We start from the raw sequence: 25,872 nt of genomic DNA, 5'->3' as shown, positions 1-25,872 counted from the left end.
TGAGTTTTCGTCTGTTCTTACGGACGGAGCTTATAGAGCTTGCGGGCAAGCTGCTTCCTCTCTGCGTGCCATGGCGTTGTTACAGGTCTACCAGGCCAAAACACTCGTGGATATGCACGAGGGTAGTTTAGACCGTGTGCTCATGAGGTCCGACACATACTGCCCCAGCAGCCCGCTGCTGCCATCACCCCGCCGCTGGTGGTAGTACCTTCACCTGCACGTCACCGAGGGCGCCCCCCTGCCGCTGCTCAAGCTCCGGCTTGGCCACCGCAGAAGCCTTCACTCAGGCCTCAGTGGAGAGCTAGCCACAGGCAGGCCACCCAGCCTGTATCAGAAGCTGCCAAAACAGGTGGCAAGAGCTCAGGGATGGAGTAGAGAGCTTTTGGAGATGGTCACCAATCCACTCCCTCCGCCCGGTGGAGGACCGGGCAAGCTGCTCAGTTGTAGCAGTACATGGTGCTCCTGGCTGATCCAGCGGTTCCCCCGTACCTACAGACTTGGCTTCATTAGATGGCATTGAGTGCGTTCGAGGACCCGGTCACACCTTCTCACGCATTCTCTGCCGCTACCTAGAGACAGGTGTTTACAACTCAGACCCTAAGTGAGGCCTGTTCTTCATTGTACTCAAACTATAGTGAGTTAGACCATTAGGGATCTGTGTGCTTGATTCGGGCCCTTTTTCTAAGCCTCCGTTCAAGTTACTACACAGTACACATTACTAATGCCCATCCCTATGAATGGTCTGCACCGTGGGGCCTGAAGGACACATACTTCACATACTTTAGATATATAAATGGTTTCCTCCATATGATGACCGCTTTAGCACTGACTTTATGACCAAGTTCCTAAGTGCCCGTGGCAGAGCAGCACGCTCCGTGTGTTAACAACACCTGGTATGCTCACCTTAGAAGTGTTCAGACCTTTTGCTTCTCCGGGCTAATTGCTCCTAGAACAAGTGTCTATTAAACACTAGCTTAGGGGCCATGTACTGTATAACGTGCATGCAGTAAGGAGGGCTTGGGCTTACCTCACACTGCATTGGCATTCTGCTGCCTTGAGTTGTAGCAGTTTCCTTGCTTGATGCCGCTGCTCAGCAAGATACACTGCCCAGTTCAGCGACTGTTGCCCGTAATGGCCCAACTTGGACCTCGTTCCCTAGACAGCCTTCCTGACTCTTCCTCTGAGATTCTCAGGGACGAGGCACCGTTGGCACCCGCACTGGGCCGGAGAAATCCAGGTTTTGTTGTGGTGGTTCAGCTATCTACCTCTGAAAGAGCTTAGATACTTTTACTTCTGCAAGAGCTCCCTCTAAAGAAAATAGGCTTGCTTACGATCTGAAGTAGAACCTGTTCGTTGTTGGTGTCCTTCTCACAGGAAGACCCCCAAGAGTGTTCAATCACTTCTGTGCTTCCTTCCTGCAGAAGATGGTTTGGAGTATGGCTGTTCCACTCCACCCTCAAAATGATGTTGCCCTTAAAGCACATCAGGATTCAGTTAAGATATAGGAAGTACGACTTGATCGTCAGGTTCCTGAGTGGTGCAAGAAGATAAAATCTATACCTTCTTGGGACCCATCTCCAGTGCTACTGCACTCTGAGACCTCCCCTGAGTACTACAGATAGTTGAGTTAAAAATCTGTTTTTAAAGAAACAGTTCCCCTACTTGCTTACTTTACCTTACTCATGACCTGCACACATTTTTCGGTCAACGAATAGTGCGTGGTTTCGGGCCGGCTATCTCTCATTAATTATGACCCTGGCCTGGATTGTGCCCAAGGTTCCTACCTCTCCCTTAAAACAGGGCCAGGTGGTGAGCATGCAAGCGCTGCCCCGGAGGAGGCAGACCCAGCCCTGACTTTTCTTTGTTCTGTTTTAGGACAGAATGCAAAGTCTCAGGACCTCTCCAGCTCCTGTCTGTTGCAGAAACCAGCTGAAAGGAAGGCAGTTTCCATGCAGAGGTTGGCCTACTAACAAGTTAATGTGGCCATCATCTTGGTCAAATTCCAAGGTGCACTGTGCCCACCTGGGCAGTGAGCTCCTCCATAAAGTGAGCTTCCTGGGTGTTGACACGAGTGCCTCACTGACAGATTAAGAGTTGTGGGCGAGCCGGTGGCTTAGCCCAGTTTGTAGTGTCGGCTTGCTGCGCCATTCCCCTCCTATGGACTGGATAAGTGCGCTTTTTGCTCCAGTTGAGTTCCCTCTTCCGAACCCTGTTGAGGTCCTTCTCACCCTGTCGGTGTTGGACGTGGTGGAGCGTCCGATACTAGACCTATCACTTGTATGCTTGTGTAACTTGTGTTAAGTGGGGTCCATATGTTGTGACCCCTACGGTGATCCCATATGTGTATTCTTCTATGGGTTGACTCCCTGCGGCGCGTCTTCCCTTGGCAGAGACTGCTCTGCCGTCACTGACCGGTTGCGTCTCCCCCCTGTTATTGGCTGGAGCCACCTCAGTGACATCCCATATGTTGTACTGCCCGCTCAGTCCATATGTGTTCTCCACATGTTACCTTCTTCGGGCAGGATGTGGCTTCCGCAGCGTAGACCTTCCAACGAAAGATATGCTTTCCCAGTGGTCCTGTGGAACAGCAGTGACTTTCCTGGCCTAAGCCCTGTCATATTCGCAAGTGCGGAAGATCTGGAGGCTTTTGTGTGATGCGATTCGTGTGATGCGATTCACGCACGCCAATGTCCATTGGCTCGTTTTTACAATACTCGAAGATGACAGGCTCCCTAGCGTGATCCCAATCAGTCGACACATCGACTACGTCTCCGTTTCCTCCTTCAGGGAACGAGGGTTACATACATAATCGAGACGTTTTATATTAACAACTATGTCTTTATTTGTACAAAATGCTGCACATTCATGTGATTCTGGATTGTGCACACACAAGTTGAATTGTATTAATTTAAATGTAGTGACGCACATTTGTGAATTTGTCAAAAAATGGGTTGTTGTGCACACATTAATAATTAGCACCAGGTCTATTCATTTGTAGTTGTTTGTGTATGGATTGTGAAATTCTTAAAAACAGCGAAAAGAAAGTCTCAAAATCCAAATTAATTAAATGAGATTGGCTTAGAAAAGACTCAATAAATGCACTTGTGTCACCTGATCCACACATGCACATCTTCTTTGTTGCATGCGCAAATTATGACACACTAATACAAAACATTTGTTTATAAAGTCAATTCAAGTCAAATTGAACCATTGAACATCTTTTTCCATTAAAGTCAAAGCCTGTCCAGGCAATTATTATGTCTATGAGCTGGTTAGTTCGGCTGTGTACTATTCTGCATACTGTGCAGGTAATTATGTGTTCATGAGCTCTTTTTTTATGGTCAGTTTGTTGATTCATTGGTATTAATCATTTTTCATTTTTTCAGTTGTTACTAACATCATCAGCACCGATACAACAGTCACACCAGAGACGACCTCAGCTGGTAATGTAGTCTGATGTTTTCTCTGTTGGATTGTGTTTTGTCTGAATGTTTGTGGATCTGTAGAATTGAACAGATGTGTGAGTGTGTTTATATTTCAAGGTATAAACTAGGGGGAAAAGACTGTGAAATGTACAGTTACATCATTACAGATATGTTCATGAACATCTTGTGCTCAAGCTGTTATTAATTAAAAAGCTTCATGCTTCAATGCTGGGTGTCTAGTCTTTGTGTAGTCTGGCTATCACCAGACCAAGCTCAATCTTTTAAGATTTAACATTAGTCTGGGGAGTCTGCTCTGTATTTTCTCCTGCACAAGAGGCCTGATCAACAGGCTTAGTTCAAATGACTCTGTACGCAATTGGATAGTCCTTCAACCAATCAGACCAACGATCCGGGTGATGTACTTTGCTTCTCTATCGTCATTGTGTTAAACTCGCCAATAGCGCGCCAGGTGGATAAGCCAGTTTGTCATTGGTTCCCGCAAATTTGTAACGGAAGCAGGATAAAACAATGTACAAGTTTCCAGCCTGAGCTGCAGGGCGGAGATCAAATCACAGGCAGATCAGGCTCGGTTTACCCAGTCTAGTCTTTGTGTGTCTCAGTCTACACTTTTAGCTCACTGTGAACTCAGATTGTGACCACATCATGAGTATCCTGAGAGCTCATGGTGAGATCACTGAGAGATCAAATTGTTGACTGGGAGTGCCTCTCCATATTAAACTGGTTAAAAGTAAATTAACTTAAACTTACCCTGCGGTATAAATGAACAGTGTTGATCCTAGATATTGTTTTTCTGCGATCGTGACGACCGCAATATGAGGCTGCTCCCGCTTGTTTGTGATCTCGCTTCCAAATTAATCTTATTATCCACCATATTTATTTTATAATCTTTTATCCCTCCATGGCATATTTAAGTCCCACTTCAATGCTCCTCGACGAGAGGTGGTCCTTCTGTGTCCAAAATTTATCAAAAACATCTTGGGACAAGGTTTTCACACTGACAGTTGTCATTGTAAGACAGTTAGCTCATTGTAAGACAGTTAGCAACTCTGTTTGTTTGTCCGAGTTAGCAACAGTAACTAAGGGGGGGCGGAGCTTATAATAGTTCCAACGAAGGACACAGCAGAACTACAGCACACATCAGTGTTTCGTAAACAATTCTGCAGCTTTGAAAAGAATTGTGAGTCAATCATTCAATGATTCATTTATAAATACAGCTAGTTGCTTTGTTACTGAATGTAAGAATGACTCAATGACTAACCGGTTTTAGTTTAATATTTCAAGACAGACAGGTTGCTCACGTCACATCTACGTCGTCAAGCTCAGTTTGAGTCTGCGCAGTACGCTCAGCCATCAGGAAGTGAGTGCTTCTAATGGACTTCACTTTTCTCCGTTGAATGCAATGGGGTTGCTGTGTCCATTTCTTTTACTGTCTATGATCAGCTCACGCTGCATTGGTCCAAACTGATAAATGGTCCGTGAAGCACAAAATAACGAGTAGCGCAGTTTCGTTCCGCTTTCATTACATTTGCCATTTGATGTTGGGCAATGTTGTAGTCGCGCCACCGTCTATGAGCATGCTTAGATGTGAAATAAAGAAATTTTGGTTGGCAGGAAAAATATTTACAAAAAGAAACAGCTTTCTGACCTTCACAAACAAAAATATAATTTTGCAAGGTTAACAAATTTATAACTTTACAACTCTGAATGTAAATTCATTTATTTCCCTTCACCATGCACACAAGAAAGTTTTTTTTTTTTTTTTTTTTTTTGCCAACATTTACTTCGAAATATTTCAGCTTAATTATTCTGAGTAATCTGTAAAAATAATCTTTTCACCCTCCACCAAAACAATCCTGTGTTTACAAAAGACTAAATCAAATTTAAGAGCTTTAAATCAATAACATTAACAGCTATAAAAAAAGACACTTGTATATCATGTTTTCCTAGACTGTCAGAAATAGGGGTACAGTAGGAGTCCATTTCTGTCCCCCAAGGTACAATCTACACTAACGTACCACATAGGGCTTATTATTGGACCTCAAGGTACATAAATGTTCCCAAGCATTAAAAGATACATATATGTACCGTTTATTTGAAAGGTTAAGGTATAGAGACAGCCTCTGCTAAGCCAAATTTTTTTTTGTGTGTAAAAGTTGTTGTTTAAAGGTTTTAATGATACCTTAATTATTAAAGTATATTTTAACTTATCACTATATTTGAGTAGCCTTGAAATAAAAGAAATAAAAGTTGTCACAAGGGTACAAATATGTATGCCAATGGTACAAAAGCTGTACCCTTGAGGGTACAGCCCCAGTGACAAGTGATTGTACCCCTAAAGGTACAATTATGTACTTTGTTTTCTGAGAGTGTATCATTCTAGTTGAGATTATGACTTTATTATGAATTTAAAATTCCCAAAACATTCACTCTGTTATATAAAATACCCGTATAATAATGGCACTTTTAATTTCCTGATCGTGATTGCTGTAGTCCTCAGTGTTGTTTGACACAGCAAAGACATCTGAAGAACTTCCTGAACTGCTGTCTGACCTGGACAAGAATGAGACGAGAGGAGCTGAGTGACTTCATGACATCCATTTAACCTCTGAAACTCATGAACCACAATGAAATTTCTTTATGATAAACGTAAGAAAACATGTTTAAAGAGACTAGATTTGCATTTTCAGAAGTAATGGAATATGGTGGTAAATTGAGTGATGTCTGACCTCATTATTGAGGACACAATAGACCAGGAAGATGAAGGTTCCCTGCTGGGAGTTCAAGATCAGGAAGAGGATCTCCAGCTCCTTCCTGCCATTAGTGAAGAAACCCAGAATCCAGGAGCAACCAAGAATCACAAACTGAGCCAGTGTTTTAACTGTCATAATCCTGCAGAGAAAGAGTTAAAGTCTTTATTGACTATTTTTTTTTTTCTATGGAGTGTTTGAATCTGAATGTTTGTTACTTGGTTTGTTTCATCTGTGAAACTTCAGCGTTCAGATTTTTGAGAGTTGAGTTCAGATTGATGATGATGTTGATGAAGAGAATCATGTTTAACTGAAAAGTAGAACAATAATAAATAATCACCTTGTTTTCTTGTTTTAAAATCATGAGAAATAAGAAATGTGCTTACTGCTAGTATGACACAAACAGGACCCAGAAAACTCCAGATAAAACCTTTATCAATTTTAATCCAGCAGCTGTTTAGAGGAAACATAAAATAAAAACTGAATGAATGTGTCAAAAATACTGTCTGGTGTTTTTAATCTTGTATGTGCTTTTACAGTGTGTAAAAAAATATTTTTTATTAGATAAGAAATGGCACAAAAGCCCCAAGCTGCTTTATTTCCCTCTAATCAAATAAACCTAAAAACATCAACAACAATAACTCACTGTTCGCTGCCGTATCCTTCAGGAAGCAGCCCGACAGACACGGCCACCACAACCAGAGCAACCGTATATCCAATCACACACAGGAATCCACTGCTAAGCACCTCCCTCTTTTTGGAGCTGATCTGTGATAGGTTCTTCACACAGATGAAGAGCAGCACAGCTTCAATGAACATCCACACAAAGCCGGAGAGAAAGAGGAAGTGCAGCACACCTGATATCACGGCACACAACACCTGGAGATCATGAGAGACGGTTATGATGATTCTCAGTGAGACTGTGCTGAGCTGTAGGGCTCCTTCATCATTCTCACCTGATGAGGGCGTATGAGGCTCAGGAAATGTTGTGTGAGCAGGAGCAGAAGGTGAGCCAACAGAAGACTGATGCAGAGGTTGATTCGAGCCACATTATTCACTCCAGGACTCCACTGACAAAGGGCAAAGGTCAACAGGGTGAGTGCCAAATCAGGGTGAGTGCCAAACACATGAGTGCCAAATCTGTGCTGTTCTTCAACGCTCACTATAAATGTTCTCGTACCTCTGATGGACGGCTGGTTTGCATGATGAGAGCGAATGTGGACAGATGAACACAGGAACACACAGTGTAGCTGCTGTTGGTCTCTAAAACAGAACAACCATCTACAATCCACTCGCTGATATTCCAGTACACACAGGACAGAGAACCGTTGGGGTCAAACTCCTGCAAAAAGAAGAAAGAACATGCAGAAAATACAACAACACTGAATATTAGATGTTTTCAGATGTTCATCAGTTCTCAGGTTGGACAAAAGCACATTTCAGTCTCTCACTCTGATGTGTTTGAGGGTGAAGTTGACTGGTTTGGTGAGTTTAGTGTTGGTGGTTTTGGGAAGAGTAGCTGAGATCACAGTGGACATCATGGTTTTAATCGTGTCATTTGATGTGTTGAAGAAGTCAGGCTTCAGTAGATTCTCCATTGTGTTATAACTCATGAAAGCCACAGCAGCTGATCCTGTGTGACAGAAACAGAAGCTTACATACAATACTACAACAATAACAACAATAATAAAAAAAAAAAAAAAAATTATAATAAACAAATGTGGCTAAGTGGTAACACACATAGCAACATTTTGACGTCCCAGATCCGGCCCACATCTGGCACACGTGGAAAGATGATCTGTCCCATGTAGCGTCTGGACAAAATCACGACGACTTATTCATTCTAATATTCAGAAAGCTTTTAACCTATTGACTCATTTCATGTCATTCCAGCTTAGCGCCAATGAGTCTGGATCGAATTGCTCCATTGACATGTTAGTGTCATGGTAGAAATTAAACAGAAACACCTCCAAGAGCTTCAAACAGATCGTAATCACCCCAACTCCCCTCTCATGGCAAGCAAGAAGTCATACACAAACATTCACAAACATTCTTTGCATTTAGCATTTAATATTAGTAATTCCAAAAGGTATATATTCCTGTATGTATGTATGTATGTATGTATGTTTCCCACCTAATATTAGCCTAGTTATTACTTTCTAGTTGTGTTAGCTGAACTCTAAGTGCTTATAAGAATGTATCTCTACTGTTGTATCTTCCTGACATCTTGGTACCGAATTAAACCTCTCGGTCTGCCTAAGCTAAATATATATAGTAGGTTACAATAAAATGTATTATACTATGTTTACCATCCTTTGGAGTAGAAATGACTAATTCTAACACCATCATAAACCATGCAAATTAGGCTGTCAAGAGGAGACAAAGAGACTCTCTCCCGCTCTAAGTTTTCTGATTTTTATTGGTTGGTTCACCCAAAAAAGGTGTGGACTCATCATCATCATCATCATCATCATCATCATCATCATTATTTTTTCTCTCTCTCTCTCTCTCTCTCTCTCTCTCTCTCTCTCTCTCTCTCACATAGTCTTAATTACAGGGATTTTTTTTTTTTCTCTTTTTTTCTGCATGGTTTAAAATTAGTTTTTTGACTTAGTTTTTGCGGGTATTGCGCGGGGAGAGATGGTGTCTCATGAGGAGATGCCGTCTTTGTCCTTGCACAATGGCTTTAGGTGTGTGCCCGAGGATGGCGTCACAGTGGAAGACGTGCTTATTTCGGCTGGAGGGGAAGTAGGACACGAGAATATAATTATAGTTATAAATTTTTGTTAATCGTTTAATAGAGAATGGTCTCGTTATAAATGAAAACTTTGTTCAGGTTACTCCGTTATACGCTCCGACAGTTAAAATTACGGTATCGAATCTTCCACCTTTCATTCCGGATGAAGCGTTGGAACGGGAATTAGTACGTTTTGGCAAATTTGCCAGTGGTTTTAAAACAATCACGTTAGGCTGTAAACACCTGTCTTTGAAACATGTTACATCTTTTAGAAGACAGATGTTTATGTTTTTAGACTCCCCCGAAAACACAATGGATGTTTCATTCCGAGTACGATACGAAGGCAAAACGTATATGGTGTACGCAAGCACTGGTAGCTTAAGGTGCTTTGATTGCGGCGATTTAGGGCATAAAAAGTTTGCATGCCCTCACAGAGAGCGCGCACCAGAGGATAGGCAAAGGCCTACTGTCTCAGGAGAGGGAGATGCGGTGGAGCAGGAGCGCGCTGCTCAAGAGGAACACGCAGGTCCAGCAGAGGTGAGCGTTTCTGGTGCGGCGCCGTCCGCTATTGAAGTACATGATAAGGCTGTGACTAATACTAATGTGCATGAAGGTCAGCAAAATGAAAATACTGCAAATAGTGTTCAAAATATCAATGCTGATGAGCAGCAAGATGATGGTGTGGAAATTGCAGGGCCAAGCAGGTATGAGTCTGTTGGGTCGGCTATATAAGAAAGAGAGAGTTGTGTTTGAGTAATGATAGTAGTGCAGTAGATGACGATGCATCTGACGAAAATGTTTCTGTTCTTGATTACGAATGTGACTCCCAAGGAGGGTCTGTATGTGGACTTGAGGGCGATTCTCAAGATATGTCCATTAAAGATCCCTCTTTGTATACATTAGATGAAATTAATGGGTTTCTTGATGAGACATTTGGAAAACAAGTCAACATTAAAGAATTTTTTCCTGATGTTGGAAAATTTGAGAGGTCAGTGGCGGTTCTTCAAAAGACTGTAAATCTTGATCAGCTGAGTGAAAAGAAACATTTTCGTTTAAAAAAAACATGTTACAGTTATTAGAAAATGTAGAATGGTGGATAAAAAGAAGAGGCTAAAAGCTTTTTTGTAAACGATTAGCCATGCATCACGCGGTGTTCTTCTCTTTATTTCTTCTGGTTTCTTCTGCTGTTGTTTTTTTTCTCTCCTCCCTAAACTTATACATGGATCTTTTGAGGGTGGGTTCATTAAATATTAATGGAGGGAGGGATAGTCATAAACGAGGTTTGGTGTCTGAAATCATGAAAAATAAAAAGTTACATGTCATTTTACTGCAAAAAACACATAGTGATATAGATAACGAAGTAGAGTGGGGAATGTGGTGGAAAGGTCAACATGTACTTAGTCATGGTACAAATCTGAGCGCTGGAATTGCTCTTCTTTTTTCTCCAGATATAAAAGTTAGCATTGAAAAAACAGAGGAAGTTGTAAAAGGTCGCCTCCCACTAAGCAAAATGATGTCCGAAAGATGTCTTTTCAATGTCTTTGTTACAAAAATCGGACGTTGAAAAGACGTCCACTGAGGAGCCAGAATGAAAGTTGTTATGACATCTTTTTTTGACGTGTTCTGCACGTCCGATATAGACGTTCATCGAACCTTCGTACAAGGTTAAAACTAGTTCAGATGTGGCCATTGTGGACATATTTCAACATCATTTATGGTCTCATTTAGACATAATTACTTTGACTATTGCTGTCAGATGATCTTAATGAGAATTAACAGAGGTTTAGATGTTGATATTTGTTTAATTTGAAGTGTCACCATTGTGGTGATCAGTGCTTGCTTTAGTTGGGCTCTTGGTGCCCTTTCGTTTTGCTTTAACTTTTCTTTGACTGCTGTAACAGTGTGTTTGTGTAACACAATTGTTGTGGCAGAGAAAGCCTAGAAAAAGTTTGAGGTGTTATAAGCTCAATGTTGATGATGTCATAATCATCACAAAATGGGCTTTAATATTTTGTTTAAAGTTTTGTGTTTATATTTGGCATTAATAACCACCAACCTTGTGGAACTGCATTATTGGTGCCTAAAGCATTAAAATGATCACTTATTTGAAGGTGTATAAAAAGCATGTGCACATGATGTTTTGAGCAAATGTATCATACAGTCTCACACACAGACATCAAGATTGTGCATATGATTCACAACAATGGTGACAACAAAAAAAAGCTTCATGCTGCAATGCATGATGGGTAGCTTTCATAGTACAAAACTCATCCTTAATTCCCAAGCTTTTTTGTTTTGATTGTCACCATTGTTGTGATTCATATCCAAAATCTTGATGTCTGTGTGATTACACGATACACTTGCTCAAAACATCATGTGCACATGCTTTTTATACACCTTCAAATAAGTGATCATTTTAATGCTTTAGGCACCAATATTGCAGTTCCACAAGGTTGGTGGTTAAGAATGCCAAAGCATCTGACAACATTAGATACTTGTTTTGTGATGATTTCATTATCATCAATAAGCTGAAAACAGCTGATCTTACTTATTATTGGCTTTCTCTGCCACAACAATTGTGTTTTACAAACACAACGTTAAAGCAGTCAAAGAAAAGTTAAAGTAAAAGTAACGGGGACCAAGAGCCCAACTAAAGCAAACACTGATCACCACAATGGTGACACTTCAAATTAAACAAATATCAACATCTAAACCTCTGTTAATTCTCACTAAGATCATCTGACAGCAATAGTCAAAGTAATTATGTCTAAATGAGACGATAAATGATGTTGAAATATGTCCACAATGGCCACATCTGAACTAGTTTTAACCTTGTACGAAGGTTCGATGAACGTCTATATCGGACGTGCAGAACACGTCAAAAAAAGACGTCATAACTTTCATTCTGGCTCCTCAGTGGACGTCATTTCAACGTCCGACTTTTGTGACAAAGACATTGAAAAGACGTCTTTCGGACATAATTTTGCTTAGTGGGCTGGTTCTTGTCAAAACTATTATTGAAGGGATGACAATTTATTTTATAAATGTTTATGCACAAAATGTGGGAAATGAGCGATTTCAGTTGTTTAGAATGCTAACTAATGTCTTAAAACAGGATTTTAGTGATGGAGACATCATCATGGGTGGGGATTGGAATTGTACAGAATGTTTTAATGTTGACCGTAATAATGAAGAGCCTCACATGCTTTCATCCAAATATTTGTCAAGATTGGTGAAAGAGGCCGAACTTTTAGATATGTGGAGAATCAAGCATCCGGTAGATAAACAATATACATGGGTTAAAATTTCTGACAATAGAGTAAGTGCTGCTCGTTTAGATAGAATTTATGTTTCAAAAAATTTAAATAACAGGATTATTGATTGTTTTATTATTCCTGTAGGTTTTTCTGATCACCATCTGGTATATATTTCAGTAAACATGGTACAATTTCCAAGAAAATCTTCTTATTGGCATTTTAATGCTAAACTGTTACAGGATGCTTTATTTTCCGAACATTTTGTGGTTTTTTGGAATCATTGGAAGGGGAATAAAAATGATTTTGAAAATTTAAAACAATGGTGGGATGTTGGGAAAACTCAAATAAAACTATCCTGTCAACAGTACACTGCATATTGTACGACTACTCAACGAGAAACAATTCAAGCTCTGGAAAGAGATATAGAGTCTATAGAGACAGAAATGATAAGAAGAAATGACCCAGCTTTTATCAATAACTTACAACAGAAAAAGAAAAAGCTAAGTTTTCATTTGAATGAGAGGGTGAAAGCAGCTTTGGTGAGGTCACGTTTTACATCAGTTACTGAGATGGATGCCCCAAGTGCCTATTTGTTTTATTTAGAGCGTTCAGTGGCAGAGTCTAAGCAGATGACATGTTTACGTCTTCCAGATGGGAAGATTACAAATGACATTATAGAAATGCGTCGTCATGCTGTTGGTTTTTATTCTTCTCTATACAAAGCTGATCATTGTAACTCTAGTTGTGTAGCGCATCTTTTGCATGAACTTCCTCAAATAGACTCTGTTTCTAAGACTGCTTTGGACAGACAAATTACTTTTCAAGAACTCACTATTGCTGTTGGACAGTTGAAATCCGGACGTTCTCCTGGAATTGATGGGTTGACTTCTGAATTTTATGAACATTTTTGGGAGTATATTGGAATGGACCTTTATGAAGTTTTCTGTGAAAGTTATAAAGATGGCAATTTACCTGCTACATGTCAACGTGCTGTATTGTCCCTATTGCCTAAAAAGGGAGACTTGACTCTGTTAAAGAACTGGAGACCTGTTGCTTTATTAACAACAGAGTATAAAATCTTGTCTAAATGTCTGTCCAATAGGCTTAAGAAGTTTTTACATTTGATAATTCATCAAGACATGAAGACATGAAGACATTGCATTCCGAAAAGATCTATAATGGATAATCTTTTTTTAGTGAGGGATACCTTGGATATCTGTAAAATGTTTAATGCAGAGGTTGGATTGATTGCTTTAGACCAAGAAAAGGCGTTTGATCGTGTTGATCATAACTATCTTTTTAATCTACTTGCTGCATTCGGGTTTGGTCAGGATTTTATCAAATGGATACGTTTGTTGTACACTGGAGCTTCTTGTATGGTCAAGGTGGGGGGTGGCCTAAGTCGGCCTATTGTGGTTTCAAGGGGAATCAGACAAGGTTGCCCTCTATCAGGACAATTGTATAGTATTGCTTGAGCCCTTACTTTCCAATATAAGAAAAACTCTAAATGGTTTATCAATACCTACAATGCCTCAACATTTAAGAACTACAATTACTGCTTACGCTGATGATGTTACAGTCTTTGTCAATGATAATAATGATATAAAAGCTTTGTCTAGAGCACTTGAGCTGTATGAAGGGGCATCATCAGCTAAAGTAAATTGGGACAAGACTGAAGCTTTCTGGTCAGGTCAAAGAAATTTAGAAAATCTCCCACAACTACCAGGTAGTTTAAACTGGAATAAAAAAGGGCTGAAATTACTTGGTGTGTTTTTGGGATCAGAAGAGTTTCAGAAGAAAAATTGTGGAGAGAGTGTGCACCCGATTGTCTAAATGGAACTGGTTGCTACCCAAGCTATCCTATTATAGGGGGAGAGTTCTAGTTGCCAATAACTTGGTCGCTTCTGCGCTGTGGCATAAATTTATTGTGTTACAGCCTCCCGTTGGACTAGTTCAAGACGTTCAAAGGATGCTGGTGAATTTTTTTTGGTCAGGACAGCATTGGGTCCGATCAGCTGTACTTTTTTTGCCAGTGCAAGAAGGGGGGCAAGGTCTTGTGGACATTAGATCAAGACTCATGGCCTTTCATCTGCAAGCTGCTCAGAGACTGCTGTATTATGGTGACATTGCTTGGTCCAACACTGCAGTTGCACTCTTGAGGAAAGCAGGCAACATGGGACTTGACAAACATCTCTTTCTATTGAACCTGAATGAATCAACTCTCACAGATTTGACTCCCTTCTACAGATCTGTGATGGAAGCATGGAAAGTTTTCTCTGTCTCAAGACCTCCCACATAGCAACATTGTGTCGGCCCAGATCCGGCCCACATCTGGCACACGTGGAAAGATGATCTGGCCCACATGCAGCGTGGAATTACGGCACTTGGGTGGGCCACTCCTGTTTGCCAGATCTGGGCCACAAGCAGGCCATAGCAATGCCACATCTCAGCCAAGAGCAAAGAAATAAACCAGAACTGGACCTTATCTGAGCCACAAAACCTGTGTATATTAAATATGAAGTCATCTCAGCCTGTTAACAAAAAGAATCACTGAAAGAAAGAAGAGAACAGAAAAAAGAGACGAGCAGAAACACAAGAACTACAACTGACTTCAGCCACAGTCTTAGATGAAATCAACTGAAGATAAAAAACATTAAATCTGTGAAGATCTCAGCAGAGGAGGATTAAACAACTCCACAAACAGCATTACCAGCTTCACTTATTACTAACCAGACTGACTTTATTTCTGTCAGACGTCTACAAAAGTTTGTATTGAGAATTAACAGAGGTTTAACTCGAATGTATTTCATTATTTGTCTTTTTTATTGGCTGTGATAGTGTGTTTGTTAAACACATTTGCAACAGCAAAGAAAGCTAAAGTGAAATGATATCAGGTGATGATGGTTACCTGTTGATGGTTTTATAATCATCATGAAATAGACCAGGGATGGGCAAACTCGGTCCTGGAGGGCCACAGCTCTGCAGAGTTTAGCTCCAACCCTGATAAACTCTCCTGCTTGTAGCTTTCTAGTAATCCTGAAGACATTGATTAGCTGGTTCAGGTGTGTTTGATTAGGGTCCCAGATAGACAGCAACCATCAAAACAATGTTAAATCGATGTTAATGTGTAAATTTTTGACTCAACATCACTTTTGCTCCAACAATTCATGATTTTTTTTTTAAAGATTTCATCCTAAAATCTTTTAAAACATAAAAAAAACAAAACAAAAAAAAAAACTTCTGCTGAGATCTTGAGAGATGTATTGTCTTTTTTTATTTGCAGTTGATTTCAGGCTGTGTGGCTTTAAGTCAGTTGTAATTGCTGTGTTTCATTTTCTGAGAGTACAAGCATGATGTTGAACCAACATCACATTGTAACATTGACTCAACGCCATTACCATTGATTTATGGATGAAAATTAAAAAAAAAAAAACATTAATTGCTGGAGATTTGAAAGAGATGTTGATTCAGTACAATTAACATTTACACATTAACATTATTTTGATGGTTGCTGTCTATCTGGGACCCTAATCAAACACACCTGAACCAGCTAACCTGAACCATCCTGCTCAGCTCAGCTACTGTTCGGACGCTCTTGCTTACTGCTCCGCGCTTTGCTCTGTCGCTTTTACATTTTATCTCCTATTTTTTTTATATTTTATTTCCTTTATTTTATTTCCTTTTATCACCTAATTTTAACTTCAGCAAATCAGCACAGTGCTCAGACGACAAAGTTTGGATTACTACAAAAACTGAGAATTCTTTTACCCGACCAGCTTACATTCCGGGAAAGGAAAACACAACTGCCTACAAGGATAAGAGAAAATGCCTCTTCTGAAATCTACTTGCTGCACCAACTGCCACAGACTTTTACAAAGGATTGCAGTTCTTGAAACAAAGTTACTTACGGGACCACCAAACCAGACGGAGCACACAACAGAGCTTCGTCATGGACACCCTCAGCATATAGCCGGTGAGTCCCATGAAACTAGTGCTCCTCGACAGGTAGAGAAACAAGCCGATCGACTTACTAATCGATGGCACAAACAGGGAGCGAGACTCAAAGGCACTCGAGACATCAGATTGTCACGAGCATCACATATTGCCGCAGTAGCATCCTCTACCCCAGATACAGCTCTGACAAGGATTGCAAACACTGGTCTCCTACCACCGCCTATACATCTTGAGAACAGATTTGAAGTGCTAATGAATGTAAATGAGGAATCCCCAAATGTGATGAATGTGATCGAACACAGACTGAATGGGCCAGTAGCTAACACTGATGCTAACTGGCGCTCAAGGTCGAGCAGACAGCGGCACTCAGCTCAGAGCACAGCCGAGCCCAGGACTCTGATAGTGGGGGACTCCATAATCAGAAACATTAGCAGCAGGGATACAACTACATGCTGCCTTCCACAAGCAACAACTTCTGATATAAACAGGGAACTTCAGAACATTCTGATGAAACATAAGACTGCAAATCGACTCATCATTCATGTGGGGAAGAATGATATTCATAAAGAGCAGTCAGAACTCCTTAAGAAGGATTTCAATGAACTTTTTGAAACACTTAAAAGACTGAAAGTTCAAACATTCATCAGTGGACCACTCCCAGCAAGAGGAACAAACAGGTTTTCACGGTTGCTTGGGCTAAATACATGGCTGCAAAAAACCTGCAATATAAAAGGAGTAAACTTCATTGACAATTTCAATCTTTTCTGGAGTCAGAGACAACTTTTTCATCGGGATGGCCATCACCCAAACAAACTTGGTTCAAGAGTGTTAAAGGACAATATCTACTTCTCCCTCAATCATCCTTCTGCAGTGTGTGCCAATCCACTCAATCTGAACGGCACACACACATCTGGACACAGTATGAATGACCACGGGACTTCACTTCAACAGCAAAATGGACATGATAACACCACTCCGCCACAACAACCTCTGCTCACGGACACAATCTCAGCTGAGCTCTGCCAACAGAGCTCACCACAGACAGACATATCAGAACTGCTTGAAGATTCAGCACCCAAGGACGACTTCCTGGAAAACAGCCAGGGAAGCCAGGACAGCATATCACAACCTCCGATAACACCAGAGCAACAGGCCCTTTCACCAGACACTTTCTCCCTCTCTCCAGCATCAGCATCGCCACTTCTGTGCTTCTCACAGAAAATGGAAGAACTAGTGCATGCTGGAACCAGACTATCCCACTCTTTTGCTGCGAGCCCCCAGATACCAACCAAAAAAAGACAGGCACCATTACCACCCAAGCCTGCGGGCCCAGCTCGCCCTCCCCCTCCTCCTGTGAGAGCTCTTCGGCCTCTGCCACAACGCCAGGGCCCACACCCTCCTCCATCTGCTCGAGGTGAACCAAAAACAACTGATACCAGCTCTCAGTGATATGTGTCGGGTCCCCGTTTTGATAACAGTAACTTTCTCAAATGTTTACAGAACAAACGGGAACCCAGTGTGCCTGTATCTTTCTCTATTGCTGTTCTATTACAAGATAGAAAGTCTAAGGCCTTCAATAGCCGTACAGCAAACCTAACTAATCTGGTGCCTCTTACACGTCAAACTAATATTGCTGTGGGGAAAAGTAAGTCTGTTAAGTTAGCACTCCTTAACATCCGCTCACTTAAAAATAAATCACTTCTAGTCAACGACTTAACCACAAACAATCTGGATTTTATGCTTCTGAATGAAACCTGGCTAGAAGACAGCTGCAGTGCAACAATCCTCAATGAAGCAGCCCCTCCTAACTTTACTTTTATGAGTGTCTGCAGAGCTGTTAAGAGAGGTGGGGGTCTAGCTGCTCTTTTTAAAGATATCTATCAATGTAAGCAAATATCATTTGGGAATTACTTGTCTTTTGAATATCTGGGTATTGTGTTAAAAGGTGCTCCACGCATTTTACTTATCATTATTTACAGGCCTCCAAAATACTCTCCAGCCTTTGCTGAGGACTTTACAGAACTGTTATCAACAATTACCTCAGAGTTTGACTGTTTTGCCATTGCTGGAGATTTTAACATCCACATAGATAATGCAGAAAACAATATGGCAAAAGAAATCAATACTGTTTTAAAAACTTTTGATCTGACTCAGCATGTACATGGACCCACACACAATCGTGGACACACTCTAGATTTACTCATCAGTAAGGGTCTAAACATTTCATCGATTGATATTAAGGATGTAGCACTGTCTGATCATTTCTGTATTTTCTTTGATATATTGATCTCTCCTGCCACTGAAGCTAGATCTGTGTCTGTCAAGAAGAGATGCTTAAATGAGAACACTAGTGTACTATTTATGAAGGCTATATCCTTAACACCAAGCATATCTGCAGACTCTGTTGATTTTCTCCTTGATTCCTTTAACTCAAAAGTTAAAACTGTAATTGATGATATTGCTCCTGTTAAAGTCAGGAAGAAGAGTGGCAGACAAAAAGCACCTTGGAGAAACTCAACAGCAGTGCAAAATATGAAAAGACAATGCAGAAAAGTAGAGCGCATGTGGCGGAAGACAAAACTTGTAGTCCATTATAACATCTACAAAGACTGCATCCATGCTTTCAATATGGAACTAGGCAAAGGCAAAGGCAATATTATAAACAGTAATTTAAACAACACACGCACTCTCTTTGCTACTGTAGAGAGACTGACAAACCCCCCAAGCCAGATTCCCAGTGAAATGCTCTCAGACAGCAAGTGCAGTGAGTTTGCCTCTTTCTTCTCTGAGAAAATCAATAATATCAGAAAGGTGATCAGCACATCCTTGAGTTGCCCTGGGGTTAGACAGATCAAACCACCTGAGAAAGTAGTTACTATGTCTGACTTCAAAGAAATTGATGGCAAAATTTTGGAAGAAACCGTACAGCACCTTAAAACATCAACCTGCGCTCTTGACACACTTCCCACATCATTTTTCAAAAGTGTGTTAAACAGTTTAGAAGCAGATCTTCTAGAAGTGGTAAATGCCTCACTTCTCTCTGGGAGTTTTCCAAACTCCCTGAAAACTGCAGTTGTCAAGCCCCTCCTGAAAAAGAACAATCTGGATAAGACCATATTAAGCAACTATAGGCCGATCTCAAATCTTCCTTTCATAGGCAAGATCATTGAAAAAGTTGTCTTCAATCAGCTGAACAAATTCTTAAGCTCGAATGGATACTTTGACAATTTTCAGTCTGGTTTCCGACCGCACCACAGCACAGAGACAGCGCTCATAAAGATAATAAACGATATTCGCTTAAATACTGATTCAGGCAAATTATCAGTGCTGGTACTACTCGACCTCAGTGCTGCATTTGACACTGTCGATCATAACATACTTATTGACAGGCTGGAAAACTGGGTGGGGCTTTCTGGGATAGTCCTAAAATGGTTCAGGTCATACTTAGATGGGAGAGGTTATTATGTGAGTATAGGAGATCATAAGTCTGAGTGGACATCCATGACATGCGGAGTCCCTCAAGGCTCAATTCTTGCGCCACTCCTGTTCAACCTGTATATGCTCCCAATGAGCCAAATAATGAGAAAGAACCAAATTGCTTACCACAGCTATGCAGACGATACACAGCTCTACTTAGCCCTATCGCCTAACGATTACAGCCCCATTGACTCCCTGTGCCAATGCATCGATGAAGTCAACAGTTGGATGTGTCAAAACTTTCTTCAGTTAAACAAAGACAAAACTGAAGTCATTGCGTTTGGAAACAAAGATGAAGTTTTCAAGGTGAACGCATACCTTCACTCTAGGGGTCAAACAACTAAACATCAAGTCAGGAATCTTGGTGTGACACTAGAGTCAGACCTTAGTTTCAGTAGTCATGTCAAAGCAATAACTAAATCAGCATACTATCATCTAAAAAATATTGCAAGAATTAGATGCTTTGTTTCCAGACAAGACTTAGAGAAACTTGTTCATGCTTTCATCACCAGCAGGGTGGATTATTGTAATGGACTCCTCACTGCCCTTCCCAAAAAAACCATAAGACAGTTGCAGCTCATACAGAACGCTGCTGCCAGGATTCTGAGCAGAACCAGAAAATATGAACATATCACACCAGTCCTCAGGTCTTTACACTGGCTCCCAGTTAAATTTAGGATTGATTTTAAAGTATTATTACTGGTATATAAATCATTTAATGGCCTAGGACCTCAATACATTGCAGATATGCTCACTGAATATAAACCCAACAGATCACTCAGATCATTAGGATCATATCAGCTAGAAATACCAAGGGTTCACTCTAAGCATGGCGAGTCCGCTTTTAGCTATTATGCCAGCCGCAGCTGGAACCAGCTTCCAGAGGAGATCAGATGTGCTCCTACAGTAGTCACATTCAAATCCAGACTCAAAACACATCTGTTTAACTATGCATTTAATGAATGAGCACTGTGCCAATGTTCGTCCGACTGTTTGTACTGTACTGTATTTTATTTTTTATTTTTCTAAACTGTTTTAATTATTCTTATTTCTTTTTATTATTTTAATTTCTTCTATGTAAAGCACTTTGAATTGCCACTGTGTATGAAATGTGCTATATAAATAAACTTGCCTTGCCTTGCCTTGCCTTGCCTAATCAATGTCTTCAGGATTACTAGAAAGCTACAGACAGGAGAGTTTATCAGGGTTGGAGCTAAACTCTGCAGACTCTCTTGCCCATCCCTGAAATAGACTGATTCACTGATGTCTTTTGTATATAACAATTGTGTTGTTCCATTAATATATTCACATCACAAACACTGTGTCAGCATGAGATCCAGCAATATTATAACAATCAGTAAATTATGCAGCGGAATTGGGACGTCAAAATGTGGGAATGGGATGATAACTCTTTTTAAAATGTTTCAAACCTACAGAAACATCTCACATACTTGTTTCATTGTTGTTCTTGTTGTTATTGGCGATCCCAATGAGATCGATGTCCACAGAAGAATTTGTCGTGTCAAGTCGAGGGATTTTATCTAAGGTGACCTGTGGTCCAACCATGAAGACTTCAACCTCTGATGAAAAACAAACAAGCAGTTATGTGCTATATAAATTTATTTACAATTATTATATTTTTATGAAAGTCCAATTCCATTGAATTTGCACAAAAGACAAACAAATAAAATTAATATTCACTATTGTTGGGTTTTCATCTCTGATGAACCCTTCAGGTTTACTTATATTTACATTTATTCAGTTAGCAGATTAAATTAATCACTATTAACTGTAAGGCCATCTTGAGTTTGAATGTTAGATCTTACAGTACACTGTATAGTCAAGTACTGTACAAGTGCTTCAGTTCCCAACTGGTTTAGCTTCCAAATCCAAATGTCCAAAATGTCCTTAAAATCAAACATTTTTCATGTTTTTTTCAGGATGAGTGTTTTTCAAGACACAACCTGTCCATCTGGAATCTGTCTAATGTGATGAGATTCTACCAAATGATGAATGACTTCGAACCAAAATACTGACCTTTGACATCAACAACAAAAGACACAAAAAGAGCAGAAAACACTGTCTAAAACATTTGTAATTCTTCACAATTATAGTTACTGTAGCTGCATTTATCATCCTCACCGTCTGACACACGTGATCCCCCGCTGCTCTCTAGACTATATAAACTCCCTGACATCATATATAATCTCAGTTTTATCATCAATAATAACAGTTTCTCCACTCACCTACAACAGCAAGAGTAAAACTGGCATTGTCACTCGTGTCTGTCGGCTTCACCAATGTAGAGATGAGTTTCTCAATGGTTTTTAAGATACGGTTCCCATAGGAGGCTAGTTCAGCTGGGCTGACTGATGATGATGATGATGAAGATGAAGATGACTCTAAAATCTTCCCTGAAGCGTTGAAGGCCACAGTCAAAATGTTGGTCACAGTCTAATTTATTGATCAGATAAACAGTGTCAGAGTAAATGTCAACAGAGCAAATAAGACAACACTGTTTTGTCAATCATCTATTATCTACACTGTTAGACCTTAGCAGGGTTTTTTTTACAGTAAAATACTGGCAACACTGTTGCCAGTAATATACTGTTAATTGTACAGTTCTTTACTGTAATCTACAGTATGTTACTGTAAAAATGCACTAAATTCATTCTCAAGTTAACTAATTTCACTTGCAGAAACCGACTGCCTTAAATTGACCAACTGTCATTTAAATGTATTAACTAAAATTTATAGTGCAGAAATAATGTGAGCAAAGTATTACTGTGAACTTCTTTCATTTGAGACCACTAAAAAACTATTGCACATAAAATATTTCCACTGGACCAGCAACTACACAGTTAAATAAAGCAACATGCAGCAAATCATCAATGTTTGCAGATCTTCTCCTGGACTGAAGCACAGGCTCTACTCTTCTGCACAATGGTGACACAAAAAAACAATGTTTACAGTAAACTACTGGCAACAGTGTTGCCAGTATATACCTATTTTATAACTTACAGTTTATTACTGTTAAAATACATTTTGTGGGTGTGACTTTTTATCTTACACTGTTAACCCTTTCAACCCCACAGGGAAATCCACACTACAAAGAGTAAAAGTAACATTGACGCAGTGTTGCAGTGAGATAATTAAGTGAATATGTTGAATAATAAGTAAATAAGTGAAATAAGTTATTGTTGAGCATTAGTGATGAACACCTGCTGTTAACAAGCAGAATCACTGAAGGAAAGAGGAACACTAGAACAGAAAATAGAGAAACACAAGAACTACAACTGACTTCCAGCCATTACACATTATTACACTTATTATTAACAGTATGACTTTATTTCTGTCATTCATCTACAGAAGTTGTTATTGAGATGTTTAATTGAAAATGTTTGGTTTGAAGTTACCATTTTAGAGATCAGTGTTTGCTTTGGTTGGGCTCCTGACCCTTGACTTTACAACATTAGTTTTTCACTGGTTGATTGAACTGTGTTTTTGCACTTGTGCACACACATGGTTTGTGAATGATTGTGGTTAGGTTGATTATAATTTTTTTTTTTTTAAATCATTGTATAGCCTGATCATGCACTAAATTTCTTTCAGTATTTAATCCTGTATCAAAAGTGTTATATTACCACCACTGTGAAACTACAGTAATAAGTTATGATATTTATTTTTAACACATAATGCACTGCCTAAAAAAGAAACAGAGCTACAACATCTTGTAGAAACACAGAGATATCAAACATCTGCATATGTCTCTCATCAATGGTGGCAATAATTTATTTTTATTCATTTATTCATGCAGGAGTGCATGCTGGGAGTTTTATACTAATCTGGAACCCAGCATGCATTGCGACATTAAACTTTTTATTGTCACCATTGTTGAGATTCATGTGCTGATTGTTGATGCCTGTGTGTGTCTAAGATAAGCAGGAGGTCAAAATGTTTAAACCACTATATTGTTTCAATATTCTTCAGAATAACTAATAACAGAAACATTGCTGTATTTCACATTATAGATTAACAGATATGATTAATATGAAATACCCATAAATACAAAGCTTTTACACTGGTTAAGATCAGAGAATCAGACATGTCCAGGATGATTATGTAATCATCACAACAGTCATAAACCACTTATCATCTTTCTCTTGACTTTTTCTTGCCATAACAAAATGAGTTTTAGAAACTCATAGTTAAGCAGTCAGAGAAATAACCTATATAGTAAAGTCAAAGGTTCAAGAGCCCAACTAAAACAAATACTGATCTCCATCATGGTGATAATAACTTTATTATTGTCAATAAAACATCAACAACTAAATATCTGTTAATTCTCAACAATAACTTTTGTATGAAAGAAATAATGTTAAACTGGTTTGTAAACTGGTTTCACACTCAGTGTTGCTGGAAGTCAGTTGTAGTTCTTGTGTTTTTCTTTTTTCTGTCCTTCAGTGATTCTGCTTATCAGGTGTTCATCAGTCCAGGCCCGGCGCCACGAGGGGGCAAAAGGGGGCATTGCCCCCTCAGATCTGATTTGTGCCCCCTCAGTTTCATTTTTGTATTCATGGTTACAAATGAAATGTTTAACCTTTTGAGCGGTCCAGTCCCATATATGGGATTTTTATTTCAGTGCCCCTGAGAGTAGGTGACGGTCCCACATATGGGATTTAGAATGTTCAGTGACGACATAACTGCCAGATTCAAACTGTGCTTTCGCGCGTTGTTTGGCGCTGAGCCAGAGACGGACTGTCATATATCACAATTATGCGGTGTTTTCAACCTCACAATGTTTGTTTTAGGTTTCAGACATTTAAATACGCATAAGCACTAGTAAAACAATACATTTGGAGTTTGTAAAATACACACTGATGTCTGTGGAAGCAGCAATAACAATCTATTCAAATATAATTTGCCGACGTGGGTTATTCATATCAGACAAACACAGTGGAAGTAACTATAAAGTTTCATGTATTTCGGGAGAAACTAATGACTCACAGGATTCTCTGAACTGCGGCGCAAAGAAACAGCCATCTCAAGATTAGATTAGATCAAGATTATTTATAAAGGTTTTTAAATGACCAAACACACTCACATACACATTTTTGAGAAGAGATATTTTGAGATCAGATAGTTGATGACATGGTAAGCAAGTTTGTGAATATTTTGAATAAAAAGGTAAAAGGAAATAAAAGCGATACATCTGTCATGTCTATGCTGTCAACAGTGTTATTGTGGCTGCGGTGTGTCACGTGACAAATATGACACGTTGCCATGGAAACATTAAGGGGTAACGTTCTAAAATAACAGTCGCCTTGAAAAAACACACTATGGGGAGTCAGTTAGAATATTGATGACGCTGGCTTATCTTTTTTACTAAGCAAGTTATCAGTGTGTATTGTTCATTGATGGTATAAAGTTAAGCCCCCTTAACAATTTCACATGCCCCCTCAGTAATTTCATCCTGCAGCCGGGCCTGCATCAGTCTCTCAATTCACTCACTTATTTTCATTCACTCTGTCAAGGGGACTATATTAGTGAACTAATGTAGGGAATAGTGAATGAGGGTATAGGGTGTGATTGGGAAAACAGCCTCTGAGCACTGTTAATTTACAGTATATTCCTGTAGGCTACTTTTATTTTCTACGGTATATTACTGTTTTAATGGAAAATGGTATGATATTGTCAGAATTTGGCCTTTTTTTACAGCAAGGGTTAACAGTGTACAGTATATAACTGACAAATGTTTGATTATTTGATTATTTTTCTCTTGAAGACTTACAGTCACAGAGAGCACTTGTGATGTGATGTTCTCGATCTTCTCAAGAAGATTTTGGAAACAGTTCTGACTCTGAAATCACAATTGTGAAAGCAGTAGGCTGTTGATTTTGATCATGTTTTTCAATATATACAGAGAACTTGTATTGTTACTGCACTGAAGGTCACTGTGAAGGTTCAGTGATGTTAGTACAGACACACAACACAAATCAAATAGTTGACTGGGTAACACTGTCATGTTATCTTTTGTTCAGATCCCTAATGTGTGTGACAGTTCTGGGAGATAATCAAACCAAATCATTCTGATGACAGGCATTTCAGAATGACCAAAACTAAATTTTAGATGGTGTGTGATGAGATTGATCAGTCCAGTTATCTAATCACATAATCGTATGCAATATCCCCAAAATTGCATAGGCTACAATACATTGATGGAAACATTGCATTGTTAGTTCAACTCTAATGCT

The 25,872-nt window shown here is 39.6% G+C and overlaps 1 protein-coding gene and 1 pseudogene across 2 annotated transcripts in view; one reads left to right on the top strand and one right to left on the bottom strand.

Moving 5' to 3' along the window:
- Nucleotides 1-25,872, top strand: part of LOC311077980 (putative adhesion G protein-coupled receptor E4P) — a 340,053-nt pseudogene that overhangs the window by 52,023 nt on the left and 262,158 nt on the right. The gene's annotated exons all lie outside the window — the stretch shown is intronic.
- On the bottom strand, nt 1,393-24,661 carry LOC311069609 (putative adhesion G protein-coupled receptor E4P; the record flags this gene model as incomplete). The annotated part of the gene is given in 12 exon segments (XM_084092879.1): nt 1,393-1,472; nt 1,561-1,612; nt 6,173-6,335; nt 6,412-6,503; nt 6,580-6,646; nt 6,840-7,072; nt 7,150-7,359; nt 7,362-7,535; nt 7,645-7,826; nt 21,070-21,198; nt 21,865-22,072; nt 24,626-24,661. Coding segments are annotated over 12 exon segments (1,626 nt in total).

This window comes from Abramis brama (assembly GCF_963993115.1).
Source record: "Abramis brama genome assembly, chromosome: 2".
NCBI lineage: Eukaryota > Metazoa > Chordata > Actinopteri > Cypriniformes > Leuciscidae > Abramis > Abramis brama.
This window is presented reverse-complemented; position numbering and strand designations above follow the sequence as displayed.